We start from the raw sequence: 19,335 nt of genomic DNA, 5'->3' as shown, positions 1-19,335 counted from the left end.
GGCCTTGCTACTGTTCATTTCTGTCTCATTTTTGCTTTTACTCCTTCTACATAGCATTTGAAGATAAATGTACATATTGATTTCTCAGGCACAGCAGGGGCATCAGTACAGCACTCAATAAAATGTTGGAGCCATGCGAAAGAAAAGCCCAAATCGCAGCTCACTGTTCACAGCCACTGCTTTTTTTTTGTTGTCAAGGTCACTTTTAAGCATCAGAACGCTTTCAACATCTTTCCGTCTCTCTTTCCTTCTGTCTTTCTGTCTTAGTTTACAGGTTGCCGGCGGAAAGATGTGGATGAAGGCTGAAGTCTAAAGCTGAGGGCATCGGGGTCTCCCTGCCATTGGCCGGCCATTTCGTCCGTTAAGGGGAGGCTCCACCCTCACCTGGGTACTGAGCGGATCGCGAGACCTGCCTGGCTCCTCCCTCGGCAGCCCCCGTCCCCTCCCCAACCCCGCCCCCCCTCCCACGCTCACACCCCGGGGCTGGACCATGTCTGGCAGACAGCCGGAGGGCAGCCGGACACCCAAGGCCCAGGACCAGGACACGGACCAGGACTGCGGGGAGGACAGCCCCGTCATCGAACGCCGCAACCGGAGCGGCATCATCAGCGAGCCCTTAAGCAAGAGTCTGAAGAGGTCTCGCACCCTCTCGCAGTACACTGCTGCGTGCCCCCAGACCGCCAACGGACTGAAACACAACGGCCAGGCAAAGAGCCACGCGGCCAAGCCCCAACCCGCCCAGCAGCAGCCGCAGCAGCCTTCCGCCTCGGCCTTGGTGCCGAGCAAGCTGGATCGGACCCTCGAGCAGGTGTTGGAGGGACAGAACGGCCTGTTGCACTTTGCCCAGGCAGCTGCGCTGCTTAAGCGGGCGGGCATGGAGCACATGCTGCTGCCAGGGGGAATGGGAGTGGGCATGGGCGGGGGCGAGGTTGGGACGGTTGACCTGGAGGGGGCGTCAGTGGCCGACACGGTTGGGGGTCACACAGACTTCCCGTACGGCGTGGGCGGCGGCTTCCCCTTCAACCCGGGGCTGTTCATCATGACGCCAGCCGGAGTCTTCCTGGCTGACAGCGCACTGCACATGGCCGGCTTGACGGAGTACCCAGTGCAAAGCGAGCTAGCCTCCGCCATCAGTTCCGGAAAGAAGAAAAGGAAACGCTGTGGGATGTGTCCACCTTGCCGGCGCAGGATTAACTGCGAGCAGTGCAGCAGTTGCCGGAACCGCAAGACGGGCCACCAGATCTGCAAGTTCCGCAAGTGCGAGGAGCTCAAGAAGAAACCGTCTGCTGCACTGGAGGTAAACGATACTGAGACTCTGTGAGCTTTATTAACCCCTTTAGTTGCTTTTGTTAACTAATATTACAGAGGGAATGTTTTGTGGCCAGAAAGTATTATAAGATTCGTTGCTTCAAATTCTGGTGAACTTTGTACTCAGTGACAGTGTTGAGAGAGCCTCTGCTGAGGGTTAGGCTGGGAGATGAGGCTTTGGGGTGACAGGTGGCATTGACAGTAGAGGGGGAGGGAGATACGGCCAGACATGCACCATGGGGTTTGTTCTAATCTGCCCCCCACTGCGGCATCACGTCACTCTTCCCACATCATGCCTCTGTGACACTACTAGGACACTCCTCAGAGACATGACGCCCTCCGGTATGGCTGCTTTCATAGGTCCCTGCATTCATTAGACCGGTTTTACAGAGTGATGCGGTTTGAAAGATGCTACTTTTGTTAAGATCAAGAATCATGTCGAGGTGGTTTCATCAACCCATTGGTATGTTTAAGGATGTAGCGGTGGGCATGATGTGGACGTATTTGTGTATGTGTTTTTATGTGCGACGTAATCCATCTGGCTACAGGGCTGTCATCTGGAGCACCAGGTGTCAGTGACGAACAGCCCACCCCCTACCCTCTTTCATCAGTGGGGGCTGATGGTCCTCCAAACTTCTCGCTGAGGTCATTCCGAGTTATTCGGATTGTACAAATGCCCACATTTCAAGAGTTTGAAGTCATTATGAAATCAAAATGATGCCCATTTACTTAATGCACATTCCTGGTCTGATTGTGAATGATCAGTGCATGCTATTCCAAAGAAAAAATAGGAACACTTTGCAATACGGTTTAATTTATCAATATTATTTAATGCATTTGGTATAACGAACTAACAATCACAATTTTACAGCATCTATTAGTTACACTAGTTTATATTCAACAATGTTAATTTGTAAATATACTATAGTTCATTGTTATCATTTTTTAAGTATTTAAAAAATGTATTAGTATGTAACATGTACATTAACCTAGATTAAAAAAATGCTATAAATGTATTTTTCATTGTTAGTTCATGTTAGTGATTGCATTAATTAATGTTTACTTAATGAACCTCATTGTAAAGTGTTTCATATTTGATACTCTTTTTTTTTTTGGTCTCTTATGCTCACCAAGGTTGCATTTATCAAAAGTACAGTACAAAAAATAAACCAGCAATATTGTGAAATATTACAATTTAAAACAAAATAACAGTTTTTTTTATTATTATTTAAAATATCTTAAAATGTAATTTATTCCTGTGATAGAAAAGCAGTCATTACTCCAGTCTTCAGTGTCACATGATCCTTCAGAAATCATTCTAATATGATGATTTGGTGCTCAAGAAACTTTAATATCAATGTGAAAAACAGTTGTGCTGCCTAATATTTTTGTGGAAACCATGAATTCTTTGATGAATATAAAGTAAAAAAAAAAAAAAAAAAAAAAAACAGCATTTATTTGAAATAGAAATCTTTTGTAACATTATAAATGTATTACTGTCACTTTTGATTTCATTTACATTTTAATATTTCAAAATCTTTCACCGCTTATTGTTTTTTTATGTAATTAAAAAAGATTTCCATAAATTAAGCAATTCATAAAAGTTCATAAACATTCTGAAATACATCAGTAGTTTAAATTTTATTGGTAGAGTTTGAAAAGAATTTGATCTGTTGAGACACAGCTTGACTTAGACGTGTATCCTTGTACTGTCTGGTTGAAAAAAAAAAAAAACATCTATTAATTTCTGTCTCCTCACGTTCTCATGTTTGTTGTTTCTGTGCCTAATATGTATTAGGCTCTCTTTTAGTTAAAAAAGGGACAAATGATTAAATTAGTTTAAAAGTACTCATGCTTCCTTCAGTTGATGTTTGCTATATTCATAGGTAGAGGTTTTGGATTTGTCCATTCGATGTCTTCCACAGAAATAAAACCTTTAAATCAATATCTTTTGGTTGTTTTGTTTGCTGATTACAGACTCATCATTGAAACACCATCCGTAAGAATAATAACGGCAGGGTGATGCTGTGTTGCTAACGTTTTAGTCATTAAAAATGGTCTGATAATTCCACGCCACGTCTGCTCCCCCAGCTGTCCAGTCAGTATGGAGTCAAACAAGGTCACGTCTGATGGCTTCTCAGGGAGCCCCTGTGATTAAAATGTGTCTAAAACATAAAGCGCTGGCGGTTTATGGTTTCTTAAATAGATGTTAATTTGAGCGCCTACCATGATGGGAATAGTTTTGCGCTAAGGGTCTGAGATGTGCAACACCTGCTGTTTTATTGCTACTAGATGGAGTTGAAACAGTACTGTGGAAACCAAATCAAGTACAATGTATTGATTCATGTTTCTTTTTTGAAAGTGAATTTGTTAAAGTAAAATTGCTAGATGTTGTGTGTTGTTGACCACAGATTATTGCTATGTTAGAGCCTTTTGGCTAGTTTTACATGTTTGTGAATACGAATTATATAATTAGCTGTTGTGTAGTTGGCTATTATAAAAATTACTCTACACAAGGAAAAAGGTGTTAAAGTCTAATTGTTTGTAGGGTTTCTATACACTTTTGTACACATATCCACTACAAAACAATACCAAGAAATCTAAAAATCATTTCAGTTAGTCAGTGTGATGCTTTTAATGGTAAACACTGTTTTTGACAGAATTTATACTTTTATACTAAAATTGCATTAACGCCTCAGATCTGCATACCCAACAAAAACAACTCTGGTTAAGATAAGAGAATAACTTGGCCTGCATGAATCTATTTAGTTAAGACCAAGTTAGTCTAGCTAGTTAAGTAAGTTAAGAAGCCTGTTGAGGACACCAGTACACCAGCATTGCATGATGTAATATGTTTTGTATACTGGTGAACTGGTGTCCACTCCACACCTGACTTATTAACTTGCTTAATCAGGTCTGATTTACCTGGTCAGTCAGCGTCATTCAGGGGTGCGTTTCCTGTACAACAACATAATTTGCTGCTTCACTACCATAGTACGATGCATCGTTGAACAAATCAACTAGCTAGTCAGGACTGTTTCCCGAAGCCATATTGTTGCAAACCTGTCATTCAGCCACATTGGTGAATAGGGCTGCACAACGATTAATTGCTGTAATCCCAACCACACAAGTTTGCGATGCAGTTTGCGAATGTTCGTTTGAACTATGTTCGTAACGACGGAACTTGCGATGCTAGTTGGCTAACAATGGTTTTGGGAAACACATCCCAGGCTGACTTTCACCAGTATGATTTTGCCATTTGACAGTTTAGGGTATGTTTACATGACAACGATGTACTAAAAACTGAAAGGTTTTTTCTTTGTACAGATGACAACATTATCTAAACTATCCCTGTTCACACGGATTTGCGCAAACGACTAAAACCTGTATTACGCATGCCAGACAAGTAGTATGCCAGAATACGCGCCTGCGTATACGCATTCCTTTTTAGTGCACTCGCCTCGCTCATGCAAGTCAATTTTTACAGTTTACTGCACCTCGAGATTCTTCTCATTATTTCCCTATAGCGGCTAATAAATCGGTTCGCACATTCACCTTACCTTCGCATTAAAAAAAAAGGCGGATAGACTAAAAACATAATACGCATGTGCATGCCATCACCATTTTCACAGTTTCGCGGTTTTGCATTTTACACTGAGATGACAACGGTATCATTTTCAAAAACTTCCACTTGAAACCGGTTTTCAAAAGTTTGCGTTTTCAGGCCACCAAAACACTGTTGCCATGTAAAAGAATGGCCAAAAAGCATAAAAAATTTCAGTTTTTAGTTGAAAACAGTGTCGTGTAACAAGCCCATTAATTAGATCATGAAATCCAGTCTATCAGCTTCTTAACTAACTTAACCAGCAAGACTAACTTGGCCAACCAAGGTTTTACAGTTTAGATCTAGCTCTTATCATCTCATTAGCTTTAATTACAGCATGGAATCAATTAAAGGGTTCAAAATGAAAACTCTATCATTAATTACTCACCCTCATGTCGTTCTACACCCGTAAGACCTTCGTTCATCTTCGGAACACAAATTAAAATATTTCGAAGAAGAATCTTTACGAATCTTTTATTTCGAATCAGTGGTTTGGAGCAATTATCAAACTGCCAAAGTCACATGAACAATTGAAATTTCGAAACACTTTTGACATAATTAAGCCTTGTTTACTGAAATCACGTGACTTTGTCAGTTTGATACACGCTCCAAACCACTGAAAAAAAAGGATTTGTAAAGCTTCGAAGCTTCATGAAGCAGTGTTTTAAAATCACCCATAACTAGATATGTCATTATTTAGTTTTTTTGGTGCACAAAAAGTATTATCTTCGTTTCATAACATTAATGTTGAACCAATTTAGTCTCATTAACTGTTTTAAATACGTCTTTAGTATCTTTCTGGGCATTGAAAGCATTAATGGTCTTGCTGTCAAGTCCTCGGATTTTATCAAAATCTCTTAATTTGTGTTTCGAAGATGAACGAAGGTCTTACGGGTGTGGAACGACATGAAAGTGAGTAATTAATGACAGAATTTTCATTTTTGGGTGAACTAACCCTTTAACTAGCTTAACCAGACTAGACTAGCTTCAAGCAGGCCAGCCAGTTTCACCAGTAAGGTTTTGGCATTTAGACCACCTAGCATCTCATCACCTTTAATTAGAACATGAAATCCTATCCATCATCAGAATGGGATTCATAACTAATTTAACCAACTAGACTGTTTTGTTCAATCAACTTCATGCAGGCAGACAAGTTTCACCAGTAACTTTTTCCTGTTTAAAACGCTTTATCACCATTAATTAGAAATATGGAATCCTATCTATCAGCATGAGATTCTTAACTAACTTAACTAACTTAACCTGGCGAACAAGTTTCTTGCAGGATGACCAGTTTCACCAGTAATGTTTTGTCATTTAGACTGCTTAGTATCTCATCACTGTTAACTAGAGCATGAAGTCTTCTTCTTCTTGCAGGCTGACCTATCCTGCTCATTTTTGCAGGGTTAACTATCCCCTGCACTTGCTTTGAACTTCTATTCAAGTTTTTGTTTGACAGTTGTAATGTATTGGTGTGTATGGCAAAGTAACTGCATGTGCTTTGTGTGTGTTTGAGACAGAGGGTAGAGATAGGGAGTGATCTTGCAGTACTGGGTGTTTTGCAGCTTTCACGGTGCATTGCTGGCATCTCAGAGAGAGCCATAAAAACAGAGGGAAGAGTGCGGGGGGAGGTAGTGTGCAGACCGTCAAGGCCTTTGCCACCTCACACCTCACTGACTGGAGATGTGGGGAATTATTTTAGGAAGCCTGCATCTGAATGGAAATAAAAGAAGCACGAGAGAATTAGGAGCGTGAGGCTCACTGGACCAGCATTCACATTCAAGATCTCAGAGCTGTGTATGAGGCTGCGTGACTTTGTTCATTTCAGCTGTGTTAATGCATGTAAATGAGTTAGCTTGTTGGTATTTGTTAGCTAGCTAGTATTTGTGAGGATACTGCAAGGAAATGTTCTTATATATCTTATATATAATGTTCTTTTATATTTTGTACCTTGAAAAGTGTATATATATATATATATATATATATATATATATATATATATATATATGTATATATATATATATGTATATGTATAATATATATATCAATTTGTTTATATATAATTTTTTTAACTTTAAACATTTTCTCCTGCATATAAATGTTAGCTTCTAGCACTGAAAGAAGGTTGAGTTTGTGGACAAAATTGGTAAAAAAAAAAAAAAAAAGATAGAATAGATTATTTATTTATTTACTTATTTACTTATTTATTATAAAGTTAGATTAAATCAAAAAGTTTGATTTAGAGCAAAGTCCCTTTCAAGGAAAATCTGTTCACTCGGCGGCCATACTTGCAATGCCGCCGGGCAGCTATTTCGGGCATCCTATCTATTGAAATTTCCAAAACTGTTTGGCAAACTCACAATTAAACAACATATTTCAAATCAGCTACAAAATCTGACATGAACTGTCCCATAAATGTAGTTTCTTATGCTCAAATAGCGTTAAAAAAGCATATTTTCCAGTCTAGACGAGCCAATGCGAATGTGCAGTCCTAAGTGCGAGTCTCAAGTTTCTATGGGAACCGGAGCTTCTAATGGCAGCTGCAGTGGCACAATGACTTTTATTAATCATCAAATGACTCTTTTACTTAGAAGGCGGGACCACAGACTGTAAAAAATATGGATGTAGTGTTCGTGACGTCACCCGTAGGTTTCTGAAGAGCATTTTTGAAACCTAAAGCCGGCCGTTGCTATCTTAGCAGTGCGTCACCACACGTCTCTCCTGGATAACAGAAAATGGGCGGGACGTGGGTGGAGCTGAGGTGAAAGCAGCAGACAAAAGGCTAGTTTGTCACCACCTTTCATGCAATTGACCGCGCCCTTAATTATGCAGAACTTTAATATAATTTAAACAGATGAGTTATAAAAAAATTCACCCCCCTCACAGTTGTCATGAAGGGCAAAATTAGCTATTTAGACCAAAACCACAATTTGTACCAGGCTGTAAACATGTTTTTTTCTGCTGTAAAGTTGGGAATGTTAACATGGGGCTCAATGAGATCTGCTCTCTTTTGGAGTTTGTCCCTAGCGGCCAGTTGATGAATTGCAGTTCACTTCCGTGTTGGCTTCAAGAGAAACGGAGGGAGGTTGCCACTTGGGCGGGATGTATTCTGCCAATTTTGAGCGTATTCATAGCTAATAGGTGTGAACCATCTTTTTGGGGGTCTTCATGTGTGAAAACAGTATAAAAGTCAAGTTTTTTTTTTTTTTTATTGTATAAATGTAGAAAGTTTCTGTTAGGGTTTTGTGTTAGGGTGTGTATTTATAACTAGCATTATATAAAAACAATAGAAGTCTATGCAATGCCATTTAGGTGTGTGTGTGTGTGTGTGTGTGAGCGTGTCTCGTGACAGTCGTATTAGAGAGTGAAGGGTTGATTTGAGATGATGTTGATATCAGTTCTCTGAAAGGGGGAGATGGTCTCGTCTTGGTATGTGCACACAGAGAGAAGCTGTCACCCTGCTCCTCTATCTGACACCCCGACACACACACATTCACACACTCACTCACTCGTACAGCGTATACATGACCTAAGGGCTGCATAGGCACACCCATAAAGACATGGAAAGCAACAGGCAGATTTTCGGCTTTCTGAAAACAGGTCAAAAACTTATATCACTATATGAGAAATTCTACAGTATATCACGTTATTGGTTTAGGTCTGAATATAGTTGTTTTTGCAGTAAATTCAAAAAAATTGTATATTAAATAACTAGTGTTAATGCTTATTTTTTATATTTGAGTGAAATAAACTTTTTAATAATGAATGATACTATGATGGAAGTAAAATATTAATTTAACCTTCAATCTGCAATTTTTAGCTCAGGCTATCGAGCGGAAACATTGAAACTGTGCTCTCTTGTCCCCTCAGGTCAGTAATACAGCGCCAGTGTATCACTGACCTGTGGAAACTGAACCCTCAGCAGATTGGAGCGGTAACTTATTCATAGGAAAATCAATAAACACAGATTAAGTTGGTGGATCTTTTGGTTGACACCTTGCAGGAATGATGACCTTGGAAAATATGCTACAGAGGGTTAAAGGTTGTGGGTCAGGCGCCATAGTGGTCATCTGTGAGCTTGGCTTCTGAAAGAGGATTGGGTGTTAGGGTCACTTCTAGTGGGGTAGTCACAAGCTAAAGGTCACAGTGAATTCTCAGGGGCTCGTGTGCGGGACACACCCACAGTGTTGTGTTTGAATTTCACATGTGGTCAGCAGTGAGTATTTACTCAAATGTAGGTCTCAAAATTAAGCAGGAGCAAGAAATAAAACAAAAAACAGAGGGAATATTAAAGGGTTAGTTCACCCAAAAATGAAATTTCTGTCATTAATTACTCACCCTCATGTCATTCCAAATGCTCAAGACCTTTGTTCATCTTCGGAACAAAAATTAAGAAATTTTTGATAAAATCCGAAAGGGTTTTTTTTTATCTCCCATTGAAAGCAACAAAATTACCACATTCAAGGTCCAGAAAAGTAGTAAAAACATTGTTAAAATAGTCAACGTGACTACAGTGCTTCAACCTTAATGTTATGGAGCGATGAGAATACTTTTTGAGTGCAAAAACAAAACAAAAATAACTTTATTCAACAATTTCTTCTCTCCCGTCAGTCTCTTACGCTGTTGACGCAGTGCAGCCCTTCCGTGTTTATGTCCGAACGCTGGCTCAGTATTGGCCGACACTGTTCACCTGACGCAGGAGCCAGCCAATAATGAGTCGGCCTTCTGACGTAGAACACGGAAGCGCTGCACTGTGTTTACAACGTGAACTGCCTAGGAGACTGACAGGGGAGAGACTTTCTGAATAAAATCGTTATTTTTGTTTTGTTTTTGTGCACAAAAGGTATTCTCGTCGCTTCATAACATCAAGGTTGAATCACTGCAGTCACGTTGACTATTTTAACAATGTCTTTACTAATTTACTGGACCATGAATGTGGTCTTTTTGTTGCTTTCTATGGGAGATAAAAAAAAAACCTTTTGGATTTTATCAAAAATACCTTAATTTGTGTTCTGAAGATAAACAAAGGTCTAGTTAACTAATAATTTTTAGAAACACATTTTTTGTCAGAAAATAATATTATGTATTTATTTTTAGTTAAAAATAACTAATGTAACTGTCACAAATATAAACTGATTAAAACAACTTTGTTGGAAAATTATGGCATTTGATTTCAAAACCTGTTCATTATTTAAAAGTTATTAAATTGATTGAATTAAAATAATCAAAAAAGTGGAAGTTAAGACAATTATAATGTTACAAAAGGTTTTTATTTCCGATAAATGCGGTCTTTCGAATTTATCAAATAATTCTGAAAAAATGTATCACAGTTTCCACAAAGATATTAAGCAGCACTGATTTCAACATTGATTATAATAAATATTTCTTGAGCACCAAATCATCATATTAGAATAATTTCTGAGGGATCATGTGACACTGAAGACTGGAGTAATGATGCTGAAAATTCAGCTTTGTCATGTTTCAAACTCTCTATTTTGTATCCTAGAAAGCTTCAGTCACTTATTTGTGACACTCAAATAAGTATAAAGATACATAGCACACATAAACGCTGGGCAAAAAAGTGCATTTGTAACTATTATTAATATAGGCCTATTTTGTATTGAATGAAACATTCCATCTTGAATATGTTTTTCACGGAGCGTGTTGCAATGTGGGATTGTCTTCTCCATAAAGAAAAATTGGTCAGTTTATATTAGGTATCTTTAATTACTATGTATTTAATTGTGTTCATGTTGTTTTGCAAAGAACTCATGCTGCTATTGAGGTGGATACGGGTAAGGTTAGGGACAGTATGGGTAGGTTGAGGTGTAAGGAGAGGGTCAACAGTGATGTAATTACAAATGTAATTAATTATATAAGTAATTATATGCAGGTTTTTTTTTTTATATATATATAAGTACAATGTAAAAACAGTAAGTGCACTCTATCAAATGATTAATATAAATGTTAGTACATAGTAGTTAAAGACACCTAATATAGTGGGACTGAAAAATGGCCTCCATTTTGGTGTCTGACATGATATATTCTTACTCAGCCACAAGAGGTTATTATATTTACTGTCCTCTGGCAGTAAATAAGGGAAATAACACCCTTTAAACTAAAGAAAAAGACTTCTAATGTTGTCTCATCCAAGAAATACTTGAAATACTCTGGCATACTTGATTTACAACATGATATTAGGAAGTGCTAAACCATTAAAGTTAACATCTGCCCAGCTGTTGTCATGGGAGCACTCTAGTTTAGTCCGTTAAGTCTGGCCCATATATTTCTACATGTTCAAGTGTTCAAACGTTGTCCGTCTTAGTTTGTCTCATCCAGGAACACTTGAATGATTTGAGTGTGAGTGTGTGGGCTGGTGCACATGTGATCATGTGAGCGGGGATGCGTTTGCTGCCCATGGCTCGGACTATTGCTGGCGAACATGTGAGATTCTGTGCCGCAGTAGCTTTACGCTGTTGTTGCTACGTCTCTCCAGCAATGCCTGAGCTTCAGCCCCCTTCAACCTCAACGTCGCCTCACAAGGCTTCTTGCTTTTCCTCAGCTGGCCTGGTCTCAGCGCCCACCTGAGTCCCGCTGCAGATGCCAAACCGACAGACGTGCAGCACAGAAAGAATACAGATAGAGAGAGATGTATAAAGAGGCCATAGCGAGAGCAGTGTGGTGGGCGCTCGACGTGACTGCGTGGTGACTAAATAATGAATGTGGCGTATCGGGTTTCACGTGGAGCCAGGGCCATGGCCCATGGCTGGAGAGGAGGAGGGGGCAGGAAAGACAGAACAAGGAAGGAAAGGGGGAGAAGGAGGAATTAGATGAATCACACGGCCGCAGAGGAGAGCGAAAGGATGCGAAACAACTAATATCTGTGTATTTCTGTATTTTCAACTGGAGCTATTTTGAACTAAAATTTAGCTGCAAGCAGCAATAAATGGGGTTCAAGTGTTTTAAGGGCTTTAAGCACATGAGTAAAAAGATTTTTTGTTTTATTTAACAAGCCTGTAACCATCTCGATCGTACATGGAAAAGACCATTTACAGCCAATACAGGCAATTTACCATATGAAATATATGGTTTTTAAAGCTTTTTAACAGTTATCAAGGTTGCGCCAAAAGCCTAGGACTAGTTCAGCAAAATTGGTTTTTGAAATAATCGAACAATTTGATTGACAGAGGCAAAGTTGCTCAGAATGAGGAGTTATACCATGTGGTGTGAATTTCGTGGGCGTGTGCGAAAAATTGCACGAAACACGATCGTTTGCGATCCTGCTCCTGTTTTCTTTGCTGTTATAGCGCCACCAAGTGGCCAGTCTCTGAATCCTTTTTCACGCAACCACAGAATGAGCTCTTACATAGGTCTGCTGAGATGGTGAAAATATCTCATTTCTTTCACGAGTTATAGCCATTTTCGTAAAAGTGGCTCCGGCCACTTCGAACGACTTGAATCGAAATTTCAACTTTTGTTTTGATAATTATTAACAATGAGATTTGGAGAATCTTGCTGCACTAGTTTGGTTCTGATATGGCCAAAAACCTAGGACTAGTTCAGCAAAATTGTTTTTTGAAATAATCTCCAATATTTAATGAACAATTCAATTGACCGAGGCAAAGTTGCTCAGAATGAGGAGTTATACCATGTGGTGTGAATTTCGTGGGCGTGTGCGAAAAATTGCACGATAACGATCGTTTGCGCATGTGAAAAATGCAAAGGCACTCCACGGTGGCCGATTTCTTTCGAATTTAGGCCTCTAGGCCCAGCGAGTTTCGTTCTGATCGGCCTCTGTTAACCTTGTCTGATAGCTGCTCAAACTTCATTGGTCGATGCCGGACATGTTTTTCGAGATACGTCAATGTTCTCACAGACAATCATGGCAACTCAGACAAAGACACTGCATGCCAATTTTCAAGTCGATCGGACTAACGGTGAAGTAGTTATAGCCATTTTCGTGGTTTTTTTTGCTGTTATAGCGCCACCAAGTGGCCAGTCTCTGAATCGTTTTTCACACAACCACAGAATTAGCTCTTACATAGGTCTGCTGAGTTTGGTGAAAATATCTCATTCTGTTCACGAGTTATAGCCATTTTCGTAAAAGTGGCTCCAGCTACTTCGAACGTCTTGGCGGCCCTTAGGGGGCGTGAATCGAAATTTCAACTTTTTTTTTTAGAATTATTGACAATGAGACTTGGAGAATCTTGCTGCACTAGTTTGGTTCTGATATGGCCAAAAACCTAGGAATAGGACTTTTTAACAGTCACAAATTAAATTAATCTGCTAAATGCTAGTTGGATGCAGGTGGTATTAGGAGGCGGGGCAATTTTGTTCTAGAGAGCATTTGATTGGACATAAATCTGTGTAGTGCAGGATGAGTCATCAATATTTTTGTTCCGTTTTCTTGACTAACGCTGCATCCGAAACTGTGTATTGATTAGGTACTACATTTGAATTTGAATTTACTTCACGACCTTTAAAAAAGTATGCTCGCCTCTATATAGTATAAATATTGGTATGAATGAAGCCATGTTGTTACTGTCACGTGACCTACCAGTGTCAGTTGCATTGCTTCACTTCCATTCATAAATCCTCTCCCGTGGACTTATGGGATAGTAACGTGTCCAACGAATTCACACTTCGGAATCTCGGCGTAAATAATCGGTCATTCGGTCATTCATACTATGTATTCGGACATACCTACTATGGTATACAGTCTATAGCACGGAAGTATTTAATTTTGGACACAGCGCAAGTTTTTAAAGCATACATTTTACACTAGCATATAGTTGGCTTCAAAAATAACATATGGACTAAAAGGCACAAGATGCCAATTCATTCCACTAGGGCTTTAACTTACTGTCTGTATGTGTTTTTCATCCAAACCTCACTCTACTAAATGCACCCATTTCTGCCTCCCCCCACCCCCCATTTCTCTTTTTCTTTCTCCAAGAAGGTGATGCTGCCGACGGGCGCGGCGTTCCGGTGGTTCCAGTAGGACTGTGACCTCTGACCTCCACCCAAAGCTCTGCCATCAAGTGCAATGCCAACTCTCGCTTGGATCATCTCGGGCACCAACACTGGCTGACAAACACAAACTATGTGAAAAAAAAAAAAAGAGAAATACAAGACAACTATGAAAAAAAAAACTTCATCACAAGATACAGTACAATAAAACAACAATACAAAAGAATCAAACGAGTAATGGATGCACCTACTTATTCCTTGAACCAAAAATTAAACATAAATAAAAATATCTATGGCAACTTTCATTCCCTTTTATATGTTTCCATTTTGGTACCTTTTTGTCCCTTTTCCAGCAGAATTTTTCTGTGGCTTAGACATGGAACTGTTCATTGACAAACAGAAATGGCGGACTCAGTGTGGACAATCAACAAAATTTCTGTGTTTGGTGTTAATGTTGTTCACGTGTGGAAAGATACAGTACTTGTGTAGAGAATGTAAATTTTACGGCTATATTTTAAAATTAGTGGCTAATGGCAAGCACTATTGTAATTTAGGACCATTGTTCTTACTGAAAAGCTGTATTTTATGATTGTTTCTTTTTTTTTAAGTTTGATTTCAATTTATAGTTTCGAAAACTGATCAATGTTTGTCTTTCAAGGGAAAAGTAAATATTCCAAAATCCAGTTTTCTGAATGAACATATGCATTATCAAAAACCCTAATCTGATGACAACGTAATTGGAAGAAGATAACATTTTCATTGTTTCTGTAGCGTTGTTACTACTGGATGCTCCAAACTTAAAATATTTCAGTTTGTTTTACTGTATACTGGCAGCCTTTTGTCATATTATGCCAGATTACATCATATCACGTAACGTAATATCATGTTGAATCGTGTTCCACGTGATATTACGCTATATTTCGGATCGTCACATTATTGTTTTCTCAGTGTACAAGTCTGAATTTTTACAGAGCCCTCCACAGCACTTGCTCGGCTCACTCGAACGCACTGAAAAATTTAACTTTTGTTTTGTTTTGTTTTCATGACAATGCCGGTAGCTACATCTTTTAAAAAAAAGCAGCAATGTTTGTATTGGATTAGAACTATGGGCTGGTTTTGTGAATAAAAACAAATGCATGTATTTGTGTCGAAAATTTACAGCTCTGACGTCTGTCTGTTTGCATGTTTTATAAGAAACCGCAACAAACTTAAAAAAAAAAAAAAAAATTATAACAATATGGAAATGTTCGCAGAATCCTCTAGGTTGTTCCCTTTTCCATTCAAACAGTAAAATAAAAAACAATGGGACAAGATATGTCATTTTGAGATGCGATAAAGCTGTTTTATCAAGAGTCTTTGATTTCTTCATCTTCTTCTATGTGATGTTTGAAACTCTTTGCAGTATAACAATGACAGTGAAGAACAATGCGCTGCTGGGTTTGTCTGTGGTCCACTGTTCTTAATATCACTTGCATTCCTTCGCACGGTACAGTCTGACATTTAAAGGCAAAAAACACAATTAAAAGACAATGAATTATTGATACTCAGCCAACGTCTCTGACCGACAGTCTGTGAAAGCTAATCAGCAGTAAGGTAAATGGAAAGTTAAGGCTGTTTTGGCAAGACTCAAGCGCCTTTTGAGTTTTTTTGTGCTGCAGATCACCACACAAAAGGGTACATGGGAAGACTGCCTCATTCACATTGATTTTTGGGCTTTATATGGGTATGAACCTTCAAAGATGGACACCTGCTAACTATATAATTACTCGCCTGTTGACATGGCAAACTTTAAAGTAGAGCATAAAGTACACTGTAAGAAAAAACAGAAAAGGTACTGTTAAAGGGTTAGTTCACCCACAAATGAAAATTCTGTCATTAATTAATCACCCTCATGTCATTCCACACCCGTAAGACCTTCGTTCATCTTCAGAACACAAATTAAGATCATTTTGATGAAATTCGATAGTTCAGTGAGGCCTCCATTGACAGCATTTTCAGATGGCAAGAAAGCTACTAAAGACATATTTAATATTTAATGTTATGAAGCAACGAGAATACTTTTTGTGAACCAAAAAAACAAAATAACGACTTTATTCAACAATATCCAGTGATGGGCGATTTCAAAACACTGCTTCATGAAGCTTCACTAATCTTTTTTGTCGAACCGTTGGTTCGGAGCGTATATCAAACTGTCAAAATCACATGAACCATTGAAATTTCAAAACGTTTTGAAACGCTTATGCAAAGCCTTGTTTACTGAAATCACATGACTTTGTCAGTTTGATACGCGCTCCGAACCACTGATTCGAAACAAAAGATTCATACAGCTTTGAAGCTTCATCAAGCAGTGTTTTGAATCGCCCTTCACTAGATATTGTTGGAAAGTCTTCACAAAAAGTATTCTTGTCACTTTATAATATTAACGTAGAACCACTGTAGTCACATGAACTGTTTTAAATATGACTTTCTGGAAGTGTTAATTATCTTGCTGGCAAGAGTCCTCACTGAGCCATCGGATTTGATCAAAAATATCTTAATTTGTGTTCCGAAGATGAAGGTCTTACAGGTGTGGAACGACATGAGGGTGAATATTTAATGACAGAATTTTCATTTTTGGGTGAACTAACCCTTTAATTTTCTGTTAATAATACTGATGGATACTGTATGTGGATTCTGTGATAGACGGCGCATTCCAAAAGGTGGACGTGGATCAGCTGAGAGTCAGCTGATGTGAGCGTGACCTGCCAGAACTAACGCTATGCTTGATTATTATGGAACAATTTGAAAAAGTGTAGCACAAAGTTTTTAATATTTGCCTTTTTTTGGTATTTTACTGGAATGAAGAGTGTTCAGATGAGATACCACATTAGCGCTTGATATATTGCCTATGACCAGGACCACCTCTGACTAAAGGGAAGTATAATACTTAATGTTGCAAACTTTTTAACGACTGGTAAGGGGAGTGAAATATCCTCAAATAGCTTCTGCAGCAGCCGAGTTAATTGCCGATTTTAAGGGGGGGCTGAGATGAAAGACGGCAGACCGAAGCCCCCCTAAATAGGGTCAAGCGATGCCCATGGGACACACTGAGTAATGTTTACTTTGAAAAGTAATGATTAACTCTGAATAAATGCAGAAATTGCAATCATCATTACACCCCTGCACACAACAAACACCTTTGGCCTACCACAAATACGAACTAATAAAACAAAATTGTGAACATTTACGACTAAATACGACAGGTGGAAGTAAAAGTATGCGGTTTGTGCGAACACAAGTGTAAAGCGCAGTGCTGTATGAGCGAGGTGAAGGTACCAGCTGCAGGCCTGGAGAGCTGGATAGAGTCCTCAGTGCCGTAATGAGCCCAGGTCTGTGGTGCAGTCATCAGAGCAGGATCTGTAATGAGCCACAGTCTCGGGTGGAGGCCCAGTTTGGTGGGGTTTGTGTAAAAGTGTGTATGTCTGCGTGTGTTTATGTGAGAGAGACTGAAAGAAGTAGAGCTCGAAAGAGAGAGAGAATGTTCCCAGCTCCCCCCTGGTGACAGCGATGGGCCAGTGCCATGGCCGCGGCGCTGGGAGGAAGCTGAGGCTCTGCATTATTAATGTGCGCCGCGGCGTCCTCGCCTCTTCCCAGCCGCACAGCTCACTGCCCGTCCTGCCATCACAGAGGGAGAGAGAAAAAGAGAGAGAGAGAAAGAGAGGTGTGTATGGGGGGGGGGGTGTAGATAAAGAGAGCAAGAGAGGGGTGGTAGTGTGGTTGTGCCTGTTAGTGAATGCACTCTGTCTCTGTGCGTGTGTGTGTTGGGCTGAAGAAACAATATTTTTTGTCTTTTGGTCAGTGTGAATATATATGCCCGTGAGAGAACATAGTTTTCAGCCAATATATCTACAGGCACACAAAAAACAAAACAGAATGTATATCTACGTGTGCTGAATAGACACATTTTTTCATATCAGACCTTACGGGGGAAAAGTGTTATCCGCATTGCATTCCAACAACACTGACATGTTGCTAGTAAAGTTACTCATTTCTTTAGGTACACTGTAAAAAATTACCATGATTTTTAACAGTAAAAGACTGTAAAAATGCTGCGGTGAAAAACTGTCAATTGGTTTACAGAAAGTTTCCGTACTATATACGGTGAATAACTGTAATAGATCTAACGGTACATTTAATGTAATTTTACGGTAAAATACCGTTAAATTCACAGTTTTTGAAAGTGAAAAATAACAATTCATTGTAAAATTTACAGTGAAAAACCGTAAATTGACATTCTCACAATTCCCTTTGTTGAAATAACTCTGTTTCTTCTTAGTTTTTCTAATTTTTTTCTAATCAGTTATGTACATTAGGGTTTTATGTTACATCTAATGTTGTTAAATTATTGCATTTTTAAAATTTCATGCATGTTACCATGATGGTGTTTAATGTGTGTGTGAATGAGACTGTGTGCTCCTTCTCTATATTAGCATTGTCCTCCTCAGCTTGTGGAAAATCTGCTTGTGATGAACTTTGATTCATCATGTGACTTTCAGTGTATTATAAAGGTACAAAACAGATATTAGGATTTCATTAGGTTGGTAAATTAACATTATATCAGTTAATGAAATATGATATTTTACCGATTTTTTTACAGTGTACTGAAATCCAATGTTAAATATACATATTTAAAATGTAAAATTCACATGTAACTCTGTAAGTATGTTTACGGTTGGATGTCATTTTTACAGTATTGTTCTGGTAACCACAGCTGCCGGTATTTTTCCGTAGAAACAACAGGATTTTTTTTACAGTGTATAACACTTCTTATAGATGCAGAAAAAGTGACTTCGTCAAAGTGTTATAAGCCATGAACCAAACCGACCAACTACGAGGTGAATTATAACATTACAAACTTTTATTTGAAGCAAAGAAAATCTGACAAAAAGACAAGGGTGCAAGACTGTACACTAATAATTGAAATTAAAAGAAATAATTGAACTAAAAATGCTATACAAATCTATTCATTGATTATACTGAAACAATATATTTTATTGCGAAACATGCATGTATATACAAATATTTAAGTATTTTGACAGCATAGCAAGACCGACTCTATTAGGTCGTTCGCGGCGCTTCTGTTGCACTCTATTTAGATCTGGCTCCATCCAATCAACAACCCATGTGGATGTACATCACAACAGAGAAGAAAAAATTGGTCTATACTTTCATTACAACCTAACTTTGAAGAGATATAATGTTTGAATCTGCAACACTGTTCATACGAGGTTAGTTAGGACCAGGTTTAATGTACTTTATCTGGAGAAAGCTAGCTGTTAGCATCCGTTAGCATTCCCATTCATCTCAATGGCAGTTGACATTTATGCATTGGACAGATGCTTTGTATGGTACAGTACATTCAAGGTCATGTTTTATACATACTCGTTACACAAACTATGAACCACGTTGCTATGCAG

At 38.9% G+C, this 19,335-nt stretch overlaps 1 protein-coding gene across 9 annotated transcripts in view; it reads left to right on the top strand.

Moving 5' to 3' along the window:
- The window catches only part of cxxc5a (CXXC finger protein 5a), a 30,553-nt gene extending 15,337 nt beyond the window's left edge, over positions 1–15,216 (top strand). For 8 of the 9 annotated variants that reach the window (XM_067376234.1, XM_067376235.1, XM_067376239.1 and 5 more), the window contains 2 exons: positions 268–1,297; positions 13,866–15,216. In XM_067376234.1, coding sequence (XP_067232335.1) covers positions 491–1,297; positions 13,866–13,910 — 852 coding nt within the window. In that variant the 5' untranslated portion in view covers positions 268–490 and the 3' untranslated portion in view covers positions 13,911–15,216. The remainder of the gene's footprint in view (positions 1–267; positions 1,298–13,865) is intronic. The other variant, XM_067376243.1, reaches the window with a different exon arrangement.
- Positions 15,217–19,335: the final 4,119 nt, after the last annotated feature.

Source organism: Chanodichthys erythropterus, chromosome 22, assembly GCF_024489055.1.
Source record: "Chanodichthys erythropterus isolate Z2021 chromosome 22, ASM2448905v1, whole genome shotgun sequence".
NCBI lineage: Eukaryota > Metazoa > Chordata > Actinopteri > Cypriniformes > Xenocyprididae > Chanodichthys > Chanodichthys erythropterus.
This window is presented reverse-complemented; position numbering and strand designations above follow the sequence as displayed.